We start from the raw sequence: 16,159 nt of genomic DNA on the forward strand, positions 1-16,159 counted from the left end.
GACATTGGAAACAAATGCAAATTCCTCTTTATTTTAGGACATTAGTTTCTCACAGAAACGGGCGGCAGCAGTCCATTCACTCAAAAGAAAATCACTAAAAATTCAGTTTTTCAGGTTACTCCTCAAAACGCCTCCAAATAGATAAATTATTTATAAATATGCAAAAATTACTGCAGAAACAACGAGTAGTGTTGCAATTGTAATACAATTTCTAGTCATAATAAAAAAGTGAATCCAAATTGTCACAGCGTTGGCTTCTCTGGTGGGAACCAATTTCAGAGAATTTCCATTTCATGTTAAGAATAAAGAGAAATGATCTCCCTACAAAGCCAAGGCTCTTGTTCCTTCCACTGAGCTTGCTGTGAATAAAAACAGGCTTTCACACCTCAGCCCCTGAGCAAAGTTCAACACAGCAAGTCAGTGGCACAATAAAGTCCTGGGTGGGGGAGGCTGCTCCCTCCCCAGGCACAGTGTTGCCAGCCCATTTCAGAGGGGAAAGGAGAAGCTGTTGCAGAAGATGACTGTCTCAGGAAAGGCTTGCCCTTCTCCCAAGGCCAGCTGCAACTTTCTGCGTCGTATCTACTGCAAAAAGTTGCAGCATTCCTGCTCCCCTCCAAACTGCGTGTGTTGAGGGAAAAATAATCCCTTTTCCCCATACTATCCACTCTAAAATACCTTGGGCTCAGTGGGCCAAGCAATCCCTGAAGCTTTATCAGGCCTAGGCCCATTCTGTGATATAGGAAGGTGCACGGTACTTTGTCAGTGGAGTTACTGCACAGACAGGAGACATTCCAGCTGCTACAGCTCAAGACAAGTAGGTGAGGGCTCTGGATTCTGGGTCAGAGAGCAGGGCAGCAAAATCAAGCACAGCAGCAGAGATGGGGTTACAGCACAAAGATAACTGTCAGCATTTCACAGCTATCATACATGTCATACATTCTGTGTCTGGGAATACATGTGTATGTGCACAGTTGTCTATTCAATATTAATTCCTCTAGATTATTACAAGTCTCTCCCCCACCTCAACACCTTGGCTCAAGGGCAAATCTGAGCCATTTCAATGTCTGCTGCTCCTTGCCTTCAGAATGCAGAATGGGAACCTCCAGGTCAGTCATCGGCAGAGATGTCGCACCAGCTGCTCAAACTGCTCCCGTTGCTGGTAGATGTAGAGCTGGGTGTCCCAGAGAGCGTTCACCAGCACAGCGTCGTTCACCTCATCCAGCATCACCTCTGTGTCCAGCTGAGGGCTGAGCCTGCAGACAGTGAGACAGCATCACCAGCTGGGCACAGACACAGAGGTGACCAGGCATGAGTTTGCAAAGCAGGACACTTCCCAAGCAGCTCCCACTGCTGGGGTGCTCGCTAGCCCTTGATCTGTCAGGCTTGAGGGCAGAGATATTCCCTGTCCTTGAAGGCCCTGCCACAGTGAAGCAACTGGAGCATATGAGGGATAAGTCTAGAACAGGCTGAGCAGGGTGGAATAGGGCAGGATGCACATCCCAAAGGACCATGCAGGACAACACCTCCCAACACCCCCTTAACTAGCCCAGACCAAGTGTGCTGAGTGCCTCAGCTCATGTGTGGGCCAGGGCACACTCCATCATGTCTACAGGGCTGGTCTGGGCAGGCATGCCTCTGGAGGGGATGCCATTTGGGATGATGCATGCCACGGCCAGGTCTGAAGTGAGAGGGGTAAAAATAGGTCTGTGCAAGAGAGCAGAAAGGAAGCTCCTACCGGAAATATGGGACATCTGTCATCTCACACCAGGCCCTGGCACGATTCACAGCTGGGCCATCTGCGTCAGTGCACTGCAGGAGAAAGAGGCCTGCAGTTACAGCCTGGCTGCTCCTCCCCTGCCTACAACAGGCTTCCCTGGCACCAAGTCCAACTGCACAAGCCCCAGAGAGAAAATAAAAACCAGGAGCAAGGGCATCCTGGATGGCACTGCTTGCCACCCAAGAGTTGGGTGGCTTTTCTTTATTTTTAACGTAAGGACAGTGCTCCTGATCCTTGGGACACAAGAACTGCACCCTACAGATCCTTCATACATCACAGCACAGAGTGGATTGCCTCAAGGAAACTCCTAGGATGATGTGAATGACAGCCTCCTTGGGATTTGATCTGTATCCATTCTGTCCAAGCCCTGTAGAACAGAGCCTGTGATTACTTCAGGCTTACTAACCTATCCTGGGACAGCTATCCTGGGAGCCCTGCAATAAAAGACAGGAGAAGCAAAAGGACTCTGGGAATTTTCTCACTTCTGAAATCTAAAAAGGAGATAAAGTAACAGCATTAAAATCATAGTCAGAACTTCAGTTCTGATCCTTCTGGCTTTCATCCACTTAGAGTGTTTTCATGAACATGTAACGATCTTCTTCCTGAAGCACACAGGTGCATATGTCAACTACACACTCCTAACCACAGCTCTCAACTATTTGTAATTAGTGACCCTCTCACTTCTCTAGTATTTAATAATTTCTCCAGTGGGAGAAACAAAGCTTTTCTAAAGAAAAATGAATTGCTATTTTCTGAGGCATGATTATTTTTTTCCCCCAGGTTGCTCAGATTATAAACAATGCTTCCTGGAAAGAGACTGAGTTTCACAAACTCACACCTGCAAATGTTCTTAAGAGTCACTGACCACCGTCCTGTCCTTAGCTCCTTTCAGCTGCAAGAATATCCCTTGGAGTGTCCCTTTGGGGCATTCAAAACCCCAAAGAATCAGACAGGTCTTCAGGCCTGTAGTGCTCCTGCAATTCTTAAATTACCCACTACACATCCAAAGTCAGACCAGTTTCAAGGAAATAGAATTTACTTCCAAAAGGAAGAAGTTGGAAACTGGAAACCTTTTCTCCCTCCCTGCAAGCAAGACCAGAGGTCTTTTGCCATCCCCTCCTGCCAGTACTCACACAATCCACCACCATCTTGCCAAGCTCCCTGGCTCCAAAGACAGTCTTCGCCAATTCCCAAGGGTTTGAGGGGCGGAAAACATCCACAGAGCTCACTGGGACCTGTGGAGGCTTCCCTGTTCCCAGGGAGACCACCAACCCCAATTTTCTCACTTCCTGCTTCCGACCCTGAGGACAAACAAAAGATCTGTTTGCAATGACCAACAATGAAAGTGAAGCATATCTTACACAGCAGCTTCCCAGGGAAGCTCTGAAAGGCTTAGCAGCCTTTTCAACCCCCATCCTCACCCTAAGTATGGCCTGGCAAGACAGCTGTAACAGGACTTCAACAGTTGCACTGCTCTGTCCCTTCTCCTCTGAACACATCAAAACCCATGGGACCACCCTGGAGACGAGTCCTAGGATCAGATGACCATGCAACAGTCCAACTCTTCAGTCATTCTGGCAACACACCTCCCCCTTCAGCTACAGGGAGCAATAGCTACTACTGGTTACTCAACTTTTTGAAGAATTTGCCACACCACAGAGGGCACTCACTCTTCAAGGCCTTGCAGAGTACCTTACCCTTGTCTTCTCCATTTATTTTTGGGCAGAAAAAGGCCCTGCAGAGCCATATAACCATCAGCTGAATCATCCTTGTCCAAAGAAGCATGAAGACTGATGAGACTGACTCCCACTCTCACACTGCTATTAGAAGAGGTATCTCACCTCCCAGCCACTATTCCCAACACATATCCTCCTCCATACACTCCCTTTTAGGGTGCTGCACTGCTAACTTGTTTATACACTAAGATGCATCCACTCTCACACCCGCTTCTTCTTCAAGAGAGGCTCGGTGGGGCCAAAAAACTCCAGCTACCAGTCAAGGCTAGGATTTCCCTCACCTTTTTGATCAGTGTCTTGTTGTACTCGTGGATCTCTGCCATGGCATCAAGGGTGGGGTTGTTGGCCAGCAGCCCTCCATCCAGGAAACGGCCAATGGGCCGGAAATAAGTTGGAGCTGCGCCGCTGCAGCGGGCAGCGCGCCACACGAGCTGTTCTGCAAGAGACAGACAGCAAAAGGCCTCTTGCAGCAAACTCTGCTGTGCACAAAAAGCACCCCAGCTCCACCAACACAAATCAGGATGTCTTGGAATCCCAGGAAACCCTGCCTTACATGGCTGTGCCTCTTTTTCCCAGCAGCAGGGCTTCTGCTTGGATGCACATGGTGACACTACAGGGCTTTAAAAGATGTTCTCACCACTTCCTACATATCCTGGGTCAAATTCACTCTCTGTCCATTTCCTTGCTGCTATTTTGATAATGAACCAGTTATGTGTGCCAGACAAGGCAGCAAGCTGGAGAGGGCTGCACACTTCGGTTACATGGCCTTTCCATGTTTTTCTGTGGAAGTCCAGGGAAAGATGCTGACTGTATGCAGGACTCCTCTAGCAGATCCCTTTCCTCATGAACCTTGCTAGCCAGCCCCTGTTCCTGGTACAAGAGAAGCCAAGGTAGGAGGAGAGAGGAGAAATGGGAACCACCACTAGGACCTAGTTCCGAGTGAAGGCCAGGGATGAGCCACTGCTGATTTTCAGAGCAATGGGAAGAAGAACATGAAATCTGTCTCTGAGGGATGAAACCTCCCCAACCAACCAGCTGGACCTTCCGTGTACCATCATTTACCTTCTGGCTGAGTGAGTGGTTGGAAAGATGCACTTGTCTTGTATTCAGTGGAACGTTTTGTCTCTGGTACAGGGTAATTTCGGAAAAGATGGAGCTCAGCTGGCTGTCGGTCACACAGTGTCCCTGTCACCATAACCCTGGAGAAGGAGACATGAGAGAATAAGAGTAAAATGAAAAAAAAAATACTCATGGTTTCAACAGTCTGCACACCACAGTCCTCCAGATCTGCTGTAAGGAGAGGCTGAGCATGTCTGCTGAAACAGGTCTAGAGCATGTGTAGGACAGCACCAACCAGCACAGCCCAAGGCCAGACTTACTTGGGTTTTCGGACATCTGTCATTTTGGTGTTTTCCCCAAATTCCTTCTTCAAGAACTCATCCAGGGGCTCCGACTCATAGGGCCGAGAGCCCCGGAACACCATATCCTTCATGCGGAAGTACAGGCAGCGCATGTAGTCCATGGACTTCCCTGAGATGGGCAATAGTGTTGGCAGCAGCAGGCAGTGGGAGGAAAGGCAGGCAGAACAAACAGCACATCAGAGCAAGGATTTCCCAGGACAAGTGGGAAATGGGAGGCATCACTCCCAATCCAATTCTCTTCCCAAACTGCCTGTCATCTGCTTGGTTCTCAGCAGCATGACAGGGAAGGATTACAGAGGAAGAGCAAGCTCAGAGCAGTTTCCCGTTACCAGAACCAATCAATCACCTTGCTCTAAGGCCTCTGTGGAGAGCACACGATGTACAGAACATTGAACTCTGCCACCATGCACTCCCCAAAAGCCAGAAAGCTGCTCAAAGCCAGCTGACATAAAAAGCATGCGTGAAGCCAGGTCAAGGCTTTCCTTCATTAAGGAACATCCCTTCCCTCTTCTGGCAGACAGAAAAGATCTGTTGGGATTCAGAGAGGCAGCTCCCACCACACATCTACTCCCCCAAGAGGAACACTCAGGCCCACTGCAGTGAGAAGGGACCCGTTATGTCCTTACCATGTACAATAGCCAAGGCCAAGATCCCTCCAGTGCTGGTCCCTGCAATCCAGTCAAAAATCTCACGAATGGGACAGCCTGCGGCCTTTTCAATAGCCAGGAGCAGCTGGATGAGCACAAGGCCACGGATGCCCCCTCCATCCAAGCACAGGAGCCGGTCCTGACTGGAGAGAGACAGACACAGATGACTGGGAGCTATGGGACAGATTACAAATCACACAACACTCCGTGGGAACATGGCTCTGGGGATGGGAAGCTATGCCAGTAAGTAGATTGCTGCAGACAGTGTAATTGGCAAATACATAAATCCAGCAGTGCCTTTCTTTTTAGCTGCAAATAAGGTCCAATAAGCCTTGTCAGACCTGGTGTGACATCCTTTGCTCTTGCACAGCCATCTCTAACCTCTACACCAGAGAGTCACCAGCCAAAAATACACCCAAGTCCCTTACTACACAGTAATGGGTATTGTGTCATAAATAAAAAAATCAGACAGACCTAAATCCTGCCAGCAGCACCTCAGTGCCAACTCCTCCTGCACATCACACAAGGCGAGGTGCAGGCACTGCCACGACAGTGCAGAGGAGCTGAGTGAACATGAGGGCAGTGTGTAGAGATGGGGAAACCACAAAGCTAAAACAGTGTTGGGTACCCAGTAGCACAGGGGAGGGACAGAGCAGGGTTTCACCTCCTGAGCTCTGGCTCCACTGCAGCTCCAGGTAGGACAGGGATGGGTCATTTATGGCAACAGAAATTTCACAAAAGATGCTGGAAAAACTGCAATGTTGATGGACACAAAATAATGCCAGCTTTGTCATGCCACCCCCATGGAGTGTGGGAGGGGAGAATTCACACACAGATTTCACCTTTAAGTTACACAGGAGCCTGGACAGAAGCTGTTCCTCACTTACTTTCTTCTAGCCTCACAGGGCATGTCCACAACATCTGGTGTCTTCAACAGCTGTCCGAGTGTTGTGGAAATATACAGAAGGTCCTTGTACCCTAGAGAACCATGAACATGCAAAAGGAAAAAAATAAATTAGAGATCACCAGTGTGGTAACTGATTTCCACCATAAACAAAGAGAGACTATCCAACTCCCTTCCCCATCGAATAAAGGTCCCTGCAGGAGACACAAGCCATCTTACCAACAGCCAACAGGTACCCCCCCAAATTTAACTCCACAGCAAAGGACAACACCACCCTTTAGAGGAGGCAGCTGTAGATGCACTGGAAAAGAAAGGATTTGGAGAAGCAGATGATGTGCACAGTGGATGAGGGAAGGTAGAGCCCAGCAGTGTGCCCACTATGCAGTTTACTGCAAGTTATTATGACAAATCCTAAATCTACTCCTCAAAGTAACCTAGGCAGGAGAGCTGTGGGGACAGGGTGACTTGTCATTACCCCTCAGCTGACGTTCACCCAGGCCACCCTAAGTGCAGGACACCAATCCAGGCTAGGTGAGAAGCCAGCCTGCAAAACCAAAAGAAGAACGGGGCGAGAGAAGTTGCCAACTCCTGCCAGCACCCAGGCCAGAAGGTGGCTGTGGACAATGAATTGCAGTGAGGAGTTTCTTCAAGGGCCAAAGTTCACGACAAAAAAGGGTTTTGCTCTGTCACTGCATCAGAGTTGAAACTGGGCATGAGTTGCCTTCATTGGGCTGTGGTGAGAAGAAAGTCCTGGTGTCAGCAGCCACTGAGATTTGTGGTGACACAGACACATTCCACAATTGTCCTCTAGCCCCACAGGAGAGCCTTTGCAAAGAAAATCTCCAACCTGAGATGGGAAGTGGTCCACAAGCAGATTTCAGCTGCTTGCATGCTCTTCTCATGACCCTCCAAGTCAACTTCCCCACTTCCTGGTCCACAACCCCCCATTGCCTCTTCCTGAGCTCTGGACCTCCCTAAAGGCAGAAAGCCCATCACTTAGAATAGACCCACTTGCTTATTTACACAGTCTGGTCAGCATACACCACAACATTCAACACAATCATATGACCCAAGGTAGGCTTCTCCTATGCATAATAAACCCCATGATCATGGTTGCTTATCCTCAGGCTTCACCCTTTCCCTCTCCCAGTCACTGGCCTCCAGGATCTGAATAAGTGACATTTCCAAATCTCCTTGTGTCCAGCACAACACTGGGAGGTCCTCAAGGCAGACCAGCAAGCACCTTCCCTTCTACACATGACCCAGTGGATAAAGTACCTGCAGGCTAAGTGTGCCCCCTTCCAGAGATGTGAGGGAATCAGTCTTTCTCTTTACAGAGCTACATTGTGTCAGGTCTATAAAACAAATGTTTTGAGTACAAGAGTTTAGAATACACATAGAGGAAAACCAGAGAAAAGAGATGGGATCCTGCAACAGGTGAATGAGGACAGAGTCACCAGATAGTGAGAGCTTTGACAGTTCCCAGAGCATAACCCATCTGAAGAAGAGGTCTGAGACAGCACTGTGAAGCAAGAAGGGAGAAGAGCGAGGGAGGGCCAGGGAAGGCTTTACCTAAGCTGTTGAGGTTGCTCCACGAGGAAGGTTGGCCTTCCAGGAAGGAGGCAGCGGATGGTGCCAGGCTTGGGGAGTCAGGGTTGGGTGGTGGGTGGCAGCGTTCGGTCCCTACAGTTTGCAGCAGGTCTAAGAGCACTTTCCGGTTTGCACCTTAGGCGACGAAGGGGGAGTTACAGATCAGAAAGAGATCAGTGCATGCGCACGCCATGGGGAAATGTGTTCTGCTGAATTCACAGCAGGCCTGACCCTCACAAAGCCTCTGGGATGACCTAGGGAAGGGCAAAACGTGTCCCAGGTATCTCTCCTCAAACACCAGGCAGCAGGAGTTATGCACAGCAGGAGTATCCACTGCTGTGCAGCTTCAAGGGCGTGCGCCACATGCTTCTTGCCCCTGAAGAACTGCCAATGTCTGCCTGTGCCTGGGCGGTTCAGTAGTGCTACGTCATCTTGTTGTGAGCCTGCAGTGCCTAACATGGTGACCCGAAAGAGGGGCGGTGCATGCCAGCTTTTCCTCTTGCATCTGTCACAGAAGAGAAACTCATTAAGGGCTATTAATACAAAGCCTGTGCTGCTAGCAAAGTAGGTGCTTACTACGTCAGCAATTAGAAGCTGGGAAAGCATGTTGGAGAAGCATCACACATGCAAGGCATGTTTTCACCTCTCCCCAAGATACTGTTTTGGCCACCAAGGAGAGTATGCTGGGCTCAGCCAGTAAGGCTGCTGACATGCTCCCTCACCTTTGCTGCTCCTGGCTGCCAACAATCCTGGTGTCTCCCCAAAATCATTGGGGATCTCGACATCTCCTCCAAAGACAATGATTGCTTTGATCATATCCAGATGGTCATGCTAGGGGATAAGAGAAAGCTCAGTCAAGAGCCGCTACATGATTTGTCATTCCTTCCCTCCCTTCTTCATTAGCCAAAGCACCCACAAGGGAACACGACACGAAACAGCCAGAATTTCAAAGGACTCTGTCGCTGTCTCAACCCTTCAAGAAAATCGTCTCTCCTTCCCAGCAGTCTCTGCAGAAAGCTCACCTTCATGGCCAGGTGCAGCGGTGTGTTGCCATCGCATCCACGAGCATTGGTTTGGGCGCCGTGTGTCAGCAGGACCATGGCACAGTCCAGGCGGCCCCTCTGGACTGCAATGTGCAGAGCCATGTCAGCCGTGCGGCTGCTTGCGTTCACTTTGGAGCCATACTCCAGCAGCAGCCGTGTCATCTGTGTCCCAGTGTGCAAGGGCCACGTCAAGAAGAGATAAAGCAGTCATGAGGACAACCAGCCAGGCACTCAAACCATCCAGGTCATGGCAAGCAAAGCAGGGGAAGAGGAGGGAGCCTTAGCGTGGATACTGTTGGCTGGCAGATGCCAGCTGAATTGTTCCAAGCACTGGGGTTTCTGTGTCTTTTACCACAGAACTAGTTGGTGGCTACACATTCTGTACTCCAGCTACTGGCTGGAGCTTCTGGATCCTTTGGGACTGATACACAACTATAAAGAATGGCTGGGATCAATGGAGAAAAAACCAGTACCTACTCAGGCCAGGATCCTTGCAGACTGAAAAGGAAAAATTTTGCCTTCTGAGCTTCTTTATAAGCCAAGCAAATTCAAGTCTGCTCTGAAACTCCACAGGACATTTCTGAGAGGAATGGAATACTGCAGAGGTAAGAGGGCCCTGCTACAGCAATGCCCTCTGCCTGCAACAAGCGTCATTCAGGTGCTCCAGCATGGCTTATCACCATCCTGCCCAGCTCTAGCAGGAGATGGACTTTCACCCACGTGCCACCACTCTGCCTACCTCACACCTCCCCTGCAGTTTTCTATGGCATTGATCTGTTTGCTCCCAGGAAACTGGCAGGTAATGAGAAGAGAGCTCCCTCCAGGGACAATTTCTTCATTGTGCTTCAGGGACAATTTCTTCAACAAAAGGGATGAAATACTAGGGATGAGCCCACCAGTTTACTTCACTGCAAGGCTCTGCCTCTATATTCCCTGTGGTGAACAGCACCGACTGGCACAATGCAAAGAGAATCAAACACTGCCCTGCTGGGTGGACTCTGACACTCGCAGGGCTCTGCACGTGCACTTGGAAAGGGGCAAGTTAGCCACAGAAGGAAGTAACTGGGTGTTTAGTAGCAGCACAGGCCCTTCCCATGGATTGGCTCTATTTACCTCTGCTTTCTTTGCCCAGTGCAAAGGAGTGGCATCATAGCGTGGGTCCTTAGAGCAAACCTGGCTGGCATCCGCCTCGAGAATGGCCTGGGCACACCTGGGAAAGACAGTCAGATGACAGGATGGCTGGCTGCTGTCTTGACTCAAGACCTCCACTTACATCACCACCTGCCTTCTGCCCAGAGGAAAACCAGGAAACCCTTCAGCAGCAGCAGCAGGGAACTCTGCGAGTTCCTCAGCTGCACTTTTGTTTTGCTCTGCACAGAAAGTGTGGGCACAACAGGAAGCATACAAGCCAAATGGTGCTGGAAGCGGGAGTATCTCTCCACTTACAAGTTGTGGAGCATCATCTGGGTGCTTCTCTAATACAGGAATAAAGCATTTCTGGAACTCTCCAAACCTGAGAAGCTAAATTCTTCTCTTCTCCTCTCTTTCCATGGAAACATGAAGATAGAACTGTAATAGTTAAATACTTGCTGAAATTAAGAATCTGTGTACTTCCCTATGAGTGAAAAAACACATCTGTTGTGAATAGACCAATAGCTGGTGCCTAGAAAACAGGGTAGGTAGACTTATGAAATTTGGTTATCTTCTGCACTACCACCAAAAAAACCCTGCACGAGAGATGGAGCCCCAGTGCAACCTCAGTGACCTAAGTCCATTCTGGGTTTGTGAATATGTGTCTAATGTTGGGATGCACTTTTCAAAATGCTTAAAAATCTGCTACCAGTAGCCAGTGTTGCCTTGAAAGCCCTGTTTGTAGACTTGGACACCCTCTGAACAGGAACTACTATAAAGCATATAACAAAGGGAATTGAATTTCTCCAAAGAAAACAGGGAGTAAATACTGTGCCTCTTTTGATTCAGTTCCAGAGTATGTTATTAAGAGTCATGAGTATCTCTGGCCTACAGGAGATATGATAAACTAAGCTTGAAATGATAGCTTATTAGGATCAGAGCACTCAAAGACAAAGATACAGCCATTAATACTATCTAAGCATCAGTCAATCATCCTCCTATAGCTCATTCTGAGAAAAAGTATTTCACAAACATATCTTTTTAAATCTGTGTCTTTCTCCTGATGTCTGATACTGAATAAGGTATTAATTCAAGGACAAAAAGGTTTTATTCTGAAAGCACTTCTTTCTTTCCCACACCAGCACATCCCTGTTCTTTTGCCAATGACTACACAGAAGATCTGTCCTACTGACCACAGCCCTGGCCAATGCTGAGCAAGTACACAAGTCCCCAGAGTAGAGGGAACACTACATACCCCTTCTGAGAGAACTTCAGTGCTGTGTGGATGGGATAGCCCAGCGTGCCCACGACACTGCAGCTGGCACGGCACTTCAGCAGGGACCGAACCATGTCCTCCTTGCCCAGCTGGCATGCGAGGTGCAGAGCTGTCAGCCCCTCATGGCTCAGATGGTCCAGGCCACTAGTTGGGCTTCTGCCCAGGAGCTGGAAGGAGGAGACAGTAAATAAATAAATAGACAAACATGGAAGAGCACCATCTCTTCTTGAGCTCTGAGGACAGTTTCTGGAGCACTGGATCCCTCACAATGGTACACCCTGTCCTCTCCATCCCTGCTCCCTGTAAACTGGTAGATCTGTTACATGCTGACTGGTTTGTTGCAGAAAAATATCCCACTGCCACACTGGGGAAACCCTCCAAGCCCTGGTGCTCACATGAGATGTGGGAATTTAGTTTCTTCTCTTTGGTTTAGCAAGGAATAAATACAGAAAACAAACATGATACAGATCAGAGAACAATCCAAGTTGATGCCATCAGAGAAATAAAGAAGAGGATATCTTTTTAATGCAATTTTCTTAACTGCCCACTCCACAGCATGGCAAGCCCTGATCTTCCTCCTACCTCATCATGCATTAGGAAACTCCAACACAGACTACTAGGCAGAAGGAGAAATGTCACAACAGATATTGGGCAAACATGGGAATTGCAGCTGTGGGGAAGAGTCAGTCTCAGACTCGCACCAGTCTTGGGGAGCCAACAGACCCCAGGAACCGTGTGCAGGGCCACCCACACTTTACAAACCCCATCACTCTGTCCAGCACTTCTCAGCAATTAAAGACCTACAACTTCAGACTATCTCTGCCTCGAGGCTCTGATCACTGTCCCCCATCCAAGGCCATTCCGTTCAAACAGCAGGTCCAGCAGCTCAGGAGAGCCCAGGGCAAGTCTGAACTGTCCTTCAGCCTGTGAGCAACACATGATCCCCCATGGCAGCCTCAACACACACTTCCCTACAGGAACACTCTGCCCAAAACCAAACACCCTGCTCACAAGAGAGAGGGAACGGACAGCCATGGGCCTGAGAAAAAGCAGGATGATGAAGGCCTGAGAAAAATGGCAGCAAAGGATTGCTTTCTGGGGAAGCTTGCTTAACGTCCTTGTTTACGTGCTGGGTAAAATCTGCACTCTGAATATGGGAAACGGCACCAGTAAAGAGGGGATATAAGAGGCTGAAACCACGCTCACGCCATAACTCAACAGAGGGAACTGACTTTCTCTTCCCCTATCTGCAAGCTGTTTTCCCATATCTATCACAGCACAAAGACCCGTTCTAGTCCCACTTTCTCCCCAACTAGAAATTGCTCCCACCTCAATGATCTGGGGGTTGTTCCCTCGCACAGCATAGTGGAAAACAGTCTCCCCATTCCTGTCGGTGATGTCCACCCGTGCGTGGCACTCCAGCAGCTCCAGCAGGCACTCCATGTCCCCCTTGCGGCATGCCAGGTGCAGCGGCGTGCAGCCATCCTCGCTGTCCGTGCTGTTTACGCAGCTGCAGGAGAGGACACAGCATGAGGCCCAGGAATGGCACAGGCAGGAGGAGGGCACGCAGCTTCTCCAAGAGCTGACACAGAGGTACCCTCCGCATCTTGTCCCATCTGGTGTGAACTGTGAGGTTCAGGAAAGCCCAGCCTCTTGCCAGGGAAGAAGCAGAGGGGAGGGCCATCAAGAAGCCCTGCCTTGGACTCTCTGCCTGACATGCTGCTCCTTTTCCTGCCCTCCATATGGGATCAACTCTCTCTGCCCAAAGGAAGGCAGGAGACAGGTTACAGTCAGCAACCTGACAATGGTGCTGCTATTTGCCCTCCAGTCCCCTGGCTTGGGCAGAGTCAACTTTCTTCACAGTGGCTGGTGTGGGACTGTGTTTTGGATTTGTCCTGAACACAGAGTTGACAATAAAGAGATGTTTTTGTTATTGCTAAGCAGAGTTTACACAGAGCCAAGGCCTTTTCTGCTTTTCATACTGACCCACTGGTGAGGAAACTGAAGGTGCAGGAGAGGCTGGGAGGAGACAGAACTGGGACAGGTGACCCCAAGTGACCAAAGGGATCTTCCAGCCCATGACATCATGCTTAGTATATAAAGTGTGGGGAGGAGGAGGAAGTAGGGGGATATTTGTAGTGATGGTGTGTGGATGCTGGATGTGAGACATCAGGCAGCAGCACAGTCTGCATGAAACTAAGTCACATAACTCTCTCACATAGGCCTGAGAAATTGTGAGGAGGAATTCAAACAGTCCTTGGAGAGAGAAAACAACCTTTACAGGTGGTGTTTGTTGAACTTGTTTACTTGCAAGAAACAGTTGAGGGGTGTTGTTTCTAACTGTCCAGTGATGGTCACATGCTGGTTTGCTAACCAATGAAACGTTATTCTTTCGGAACTGTCTGTAAGACAGAATTGGAAGAATAAAGACTGCTCTCACTTGCTAATAAGCTCGGGAGTCACGTCGTTATTCCCATGCCATCTTTAATACAATAACGACAATGGTGTTTGTCTTCCCACATCACCATGATGCATGATGGGGCCGTGGGGTGGCTGAATATCTGCTTGCCCATGAGAAGCAGTGCTTCAATTCATTGTTTTACTTTGCTTGTGTACATGGCTTTTGCTTTCCCTTTCTTTATCTCAACCCAGGTTTTCTACCTTTTGCCCTTTCGATTCCCTCCCCACTCCCTATGGTGAGGAGTGGCTGCATGGGGCTTGCCTGCTGGCTGGGGTTGAATCACAGCAGAACTCCCCCATGAAAAAAAAGCAAGGCCTTGTGGCCAAAACTGCTTCCAGACAGTTCTACTATACCTCCACTCTCATGGCTTAAGAATGAGCAAACCCCCCCTCCAAAAATCTGTTCCACAAGGGCTGCAATAACCTAACCTAAGTGTCTCTAACAGGACACTTCAATCCTTTAAACACCACAGCTCCAGGCTCTGCAGCAGCAGGTTGAAACACACCAACCAGCTTCCATAGCAAAGAAGAGATACTCTAATACAGCCCAGCCCGCCCACCCAAGCTCTTTCTGAGCACCGATCCTCTGGAGACACCCTGCTCCTTGCCTCACGATGTGGTTGTGCCGGAAGCTCTCCCGGCGGCCAAACTCCACGGCAATGTGTGCAGGGGACCAGCTGGGGTAGCTGCGGACACAGTCGCTGAGCTGCTGGAGCTCCTCCAGGGACAAGGGCTGGCATGAGCTCTCGTAGAAAGGTCGCAGCTGCCGGGCATATTGCTCAAAGTACACCACGGCCTCTGCTTCATTATCCAGCTGGAAGAGCCTGGAGAAAAGGCAAGCACAGGGTTCATCCTGCTCAAAGGAACAACCTAAACCCCATGTATGTGAGGGGAAACAGCTTTTTTCCAAATAGCAGTGCTGGGAACTTTCCTCTTCTTCTTCAACTAGTGTCATCCTTGTTCCAAGGGAAGCAGGGAGACTACTTCACTGTAAGAGAGCATTCCTATTCCTGAACAATGTTAGGTTTTGCTCATAAGTATTCTCTAGATGCTGAACCACCAACAGGAACGAGCAGAAAGGCACGGGAACCTATGGATGCCCTGAACTATACCACAGCTGCCTGTTGCAATGTTTGGACCTTGTCCTGTTTCCACGACCTGTTTTGTGGCAACTCCTCCACCAGTACACGCACGGGCTCTCCACCCCTCCCAGCCCACCTACCGCTTCAACACAACTCGCGACTCCCACGGCCTCGAAGCAGCCCCGACATCAGCAATTTGGGGTCTTTGGCTTCCCACGTCAGCAGGGTAGCTAAAGGTCTGTCACTCACCGGAACGCGACCTGCGGGCTCTGGGGATTCACCAGCAAGCAGTCCCAGGAACGAGAGAGGCTGTTCTTGTAGAGAGCCACCCTGCCCTCCTCCCGCAGGCAGGCGTGACCGGCGTACTCGGCGGCCGGCACCTCCTTCACGCGGTAGGGGTTGGAGAACATCTGCGTGACGCTGTTGAAGGTGTCCAGCAGCCGCCCAAAAAACTGCATCTTCCCGGAGCCTTGGGCGGCTTTTCCTGAGGGAAGGGCTGCCACTGGCTCCGCCCGGCGCCTGTCCTTCCACGCACTGTGCGACCCGGAGCGCCGCCAGGTGACCCCGGGGCCTGGAATAGGATGAGGGTGGGTCCGGGGAAGGCGCCGGGCAAAGCATGACGGGCTCCCAGCGCCCCCCGCGCACCGCCCGCCAATTGCCGGCCCCCCGCGACGGGCCAATCAGCGGTGCCGCTTCCTGGGGGAGGGATTAACGCTGCACCCGCGGCCTCCCAGGGGAGAAGGGCGGAAGAGCTGGAGGAGCCATCTTTGCGAGGGGCGGGGCTACAGGGTGGGGGGGGGAGGGGGCCTCCCTTCTTAAAGCGGTAGCTGCCCTTTTTGGTGAGGCATTCTGCTCCCGGCAGGGTCGTTCATCGGTTGTGCGTCTAAATTCTAGTTAAAACCCCTAAATTCGAGTTAAAACCAGCGCGATTTGAGCGCGGCCGCATTCACAACGCGGTGTGCGGTGTGCCCTGGCAGGGTGCGAAGAGTGCTGGGAGCTTTAAGGGCAGCGGGCGCTTTAAGGGCGGCAACTGCCTCGCGCGGCAGCGGCGGCGAGGGGGCGTGGTAATTCTGACGTCACCGCATGACTGTG

The 16,159-nt window shown here is 50.3% G+C and overlaps 1 protein-coding gene across 4 annotated transcripts; it reads right to left on the minus strand.

Annotated features, from left to right (window-relative positions):
* Positions 1-37: 37 nt before the first annotated feature.
* On the minus strand, positions 38-15,777 carry PLA2G6 (phospholipase A2 group VI). Of its 4 annotated transcripts, XR_010080188.1 has the most exons (17): positions 15,317-15,776; positions 14,594-14,809; positions 12,855-13,035; positions 11,505-11,692; positions 10,232-10,328; positions 9,098-9,280; positions 8,798-8,906; positions 8,058-8,210; positions 6,469-6,559; positions 5,561-5,724; positions 4,893-5,043; positions 4,576-4,712; positions 3,795-3,949; positions 2,911-3,078; positions 2,184-2,268; positions 1,736-1,809; positions 1,180-1,253 (listed from the first exon to the last, which is right to left on the minus strand). XR_010080188.1 is itself a non-coding variant. In XM_063395879.1 (16 exons), the coding sequence occupies exons 1-16, from the start codon at positions 15,523-15,525 to the stop codon at positions 1,112-1,114; spliced, it is 2,418 nt and encodes an 805-aa protein (XP_063251949.1). In that variant the 5' UTR covers positions 15,526-15,767; the 3' UTR covers positions 38-1,111. The 4 variants fall into 4 exon arrangements, 2 of the variants coding, with proteins under 2 accessions (XP_063251949.1, XP_063251950.1); XM_063395879.1 differs by lacking the exon at positions 2,184-2,268 and having other exon boundaries at positions 38-1,253; positions 15,317-15,767; XR_010080189.1 differs by lacking the exons at positions 1,180-1,253; positions 1,736-1,809; positions 2,184-2,268 and adding an exon at positions 3,199-3,308 and having other exon boundaries at positions 2,941-3,078.
* Positions 15,778-16,159: the final 382 nt, after the last annotated feature.

The sequence above is a fragment of the Prinia subflava genome, chromosome 4, assembly GCF_021018805.1.
Source record: "Prinia subflava isolate CZ2003 ecotype Zambia chromosome 4, Cam_Psub_1.2, whole genome shotgun sequence".
Classification (NCBI taxonomy): domain Eukaryota; kingdom Metazoa; phylum Chordata; class Aves; order Passeriformes; family Cisticolidae; genus Prinia; species Prinia subflava.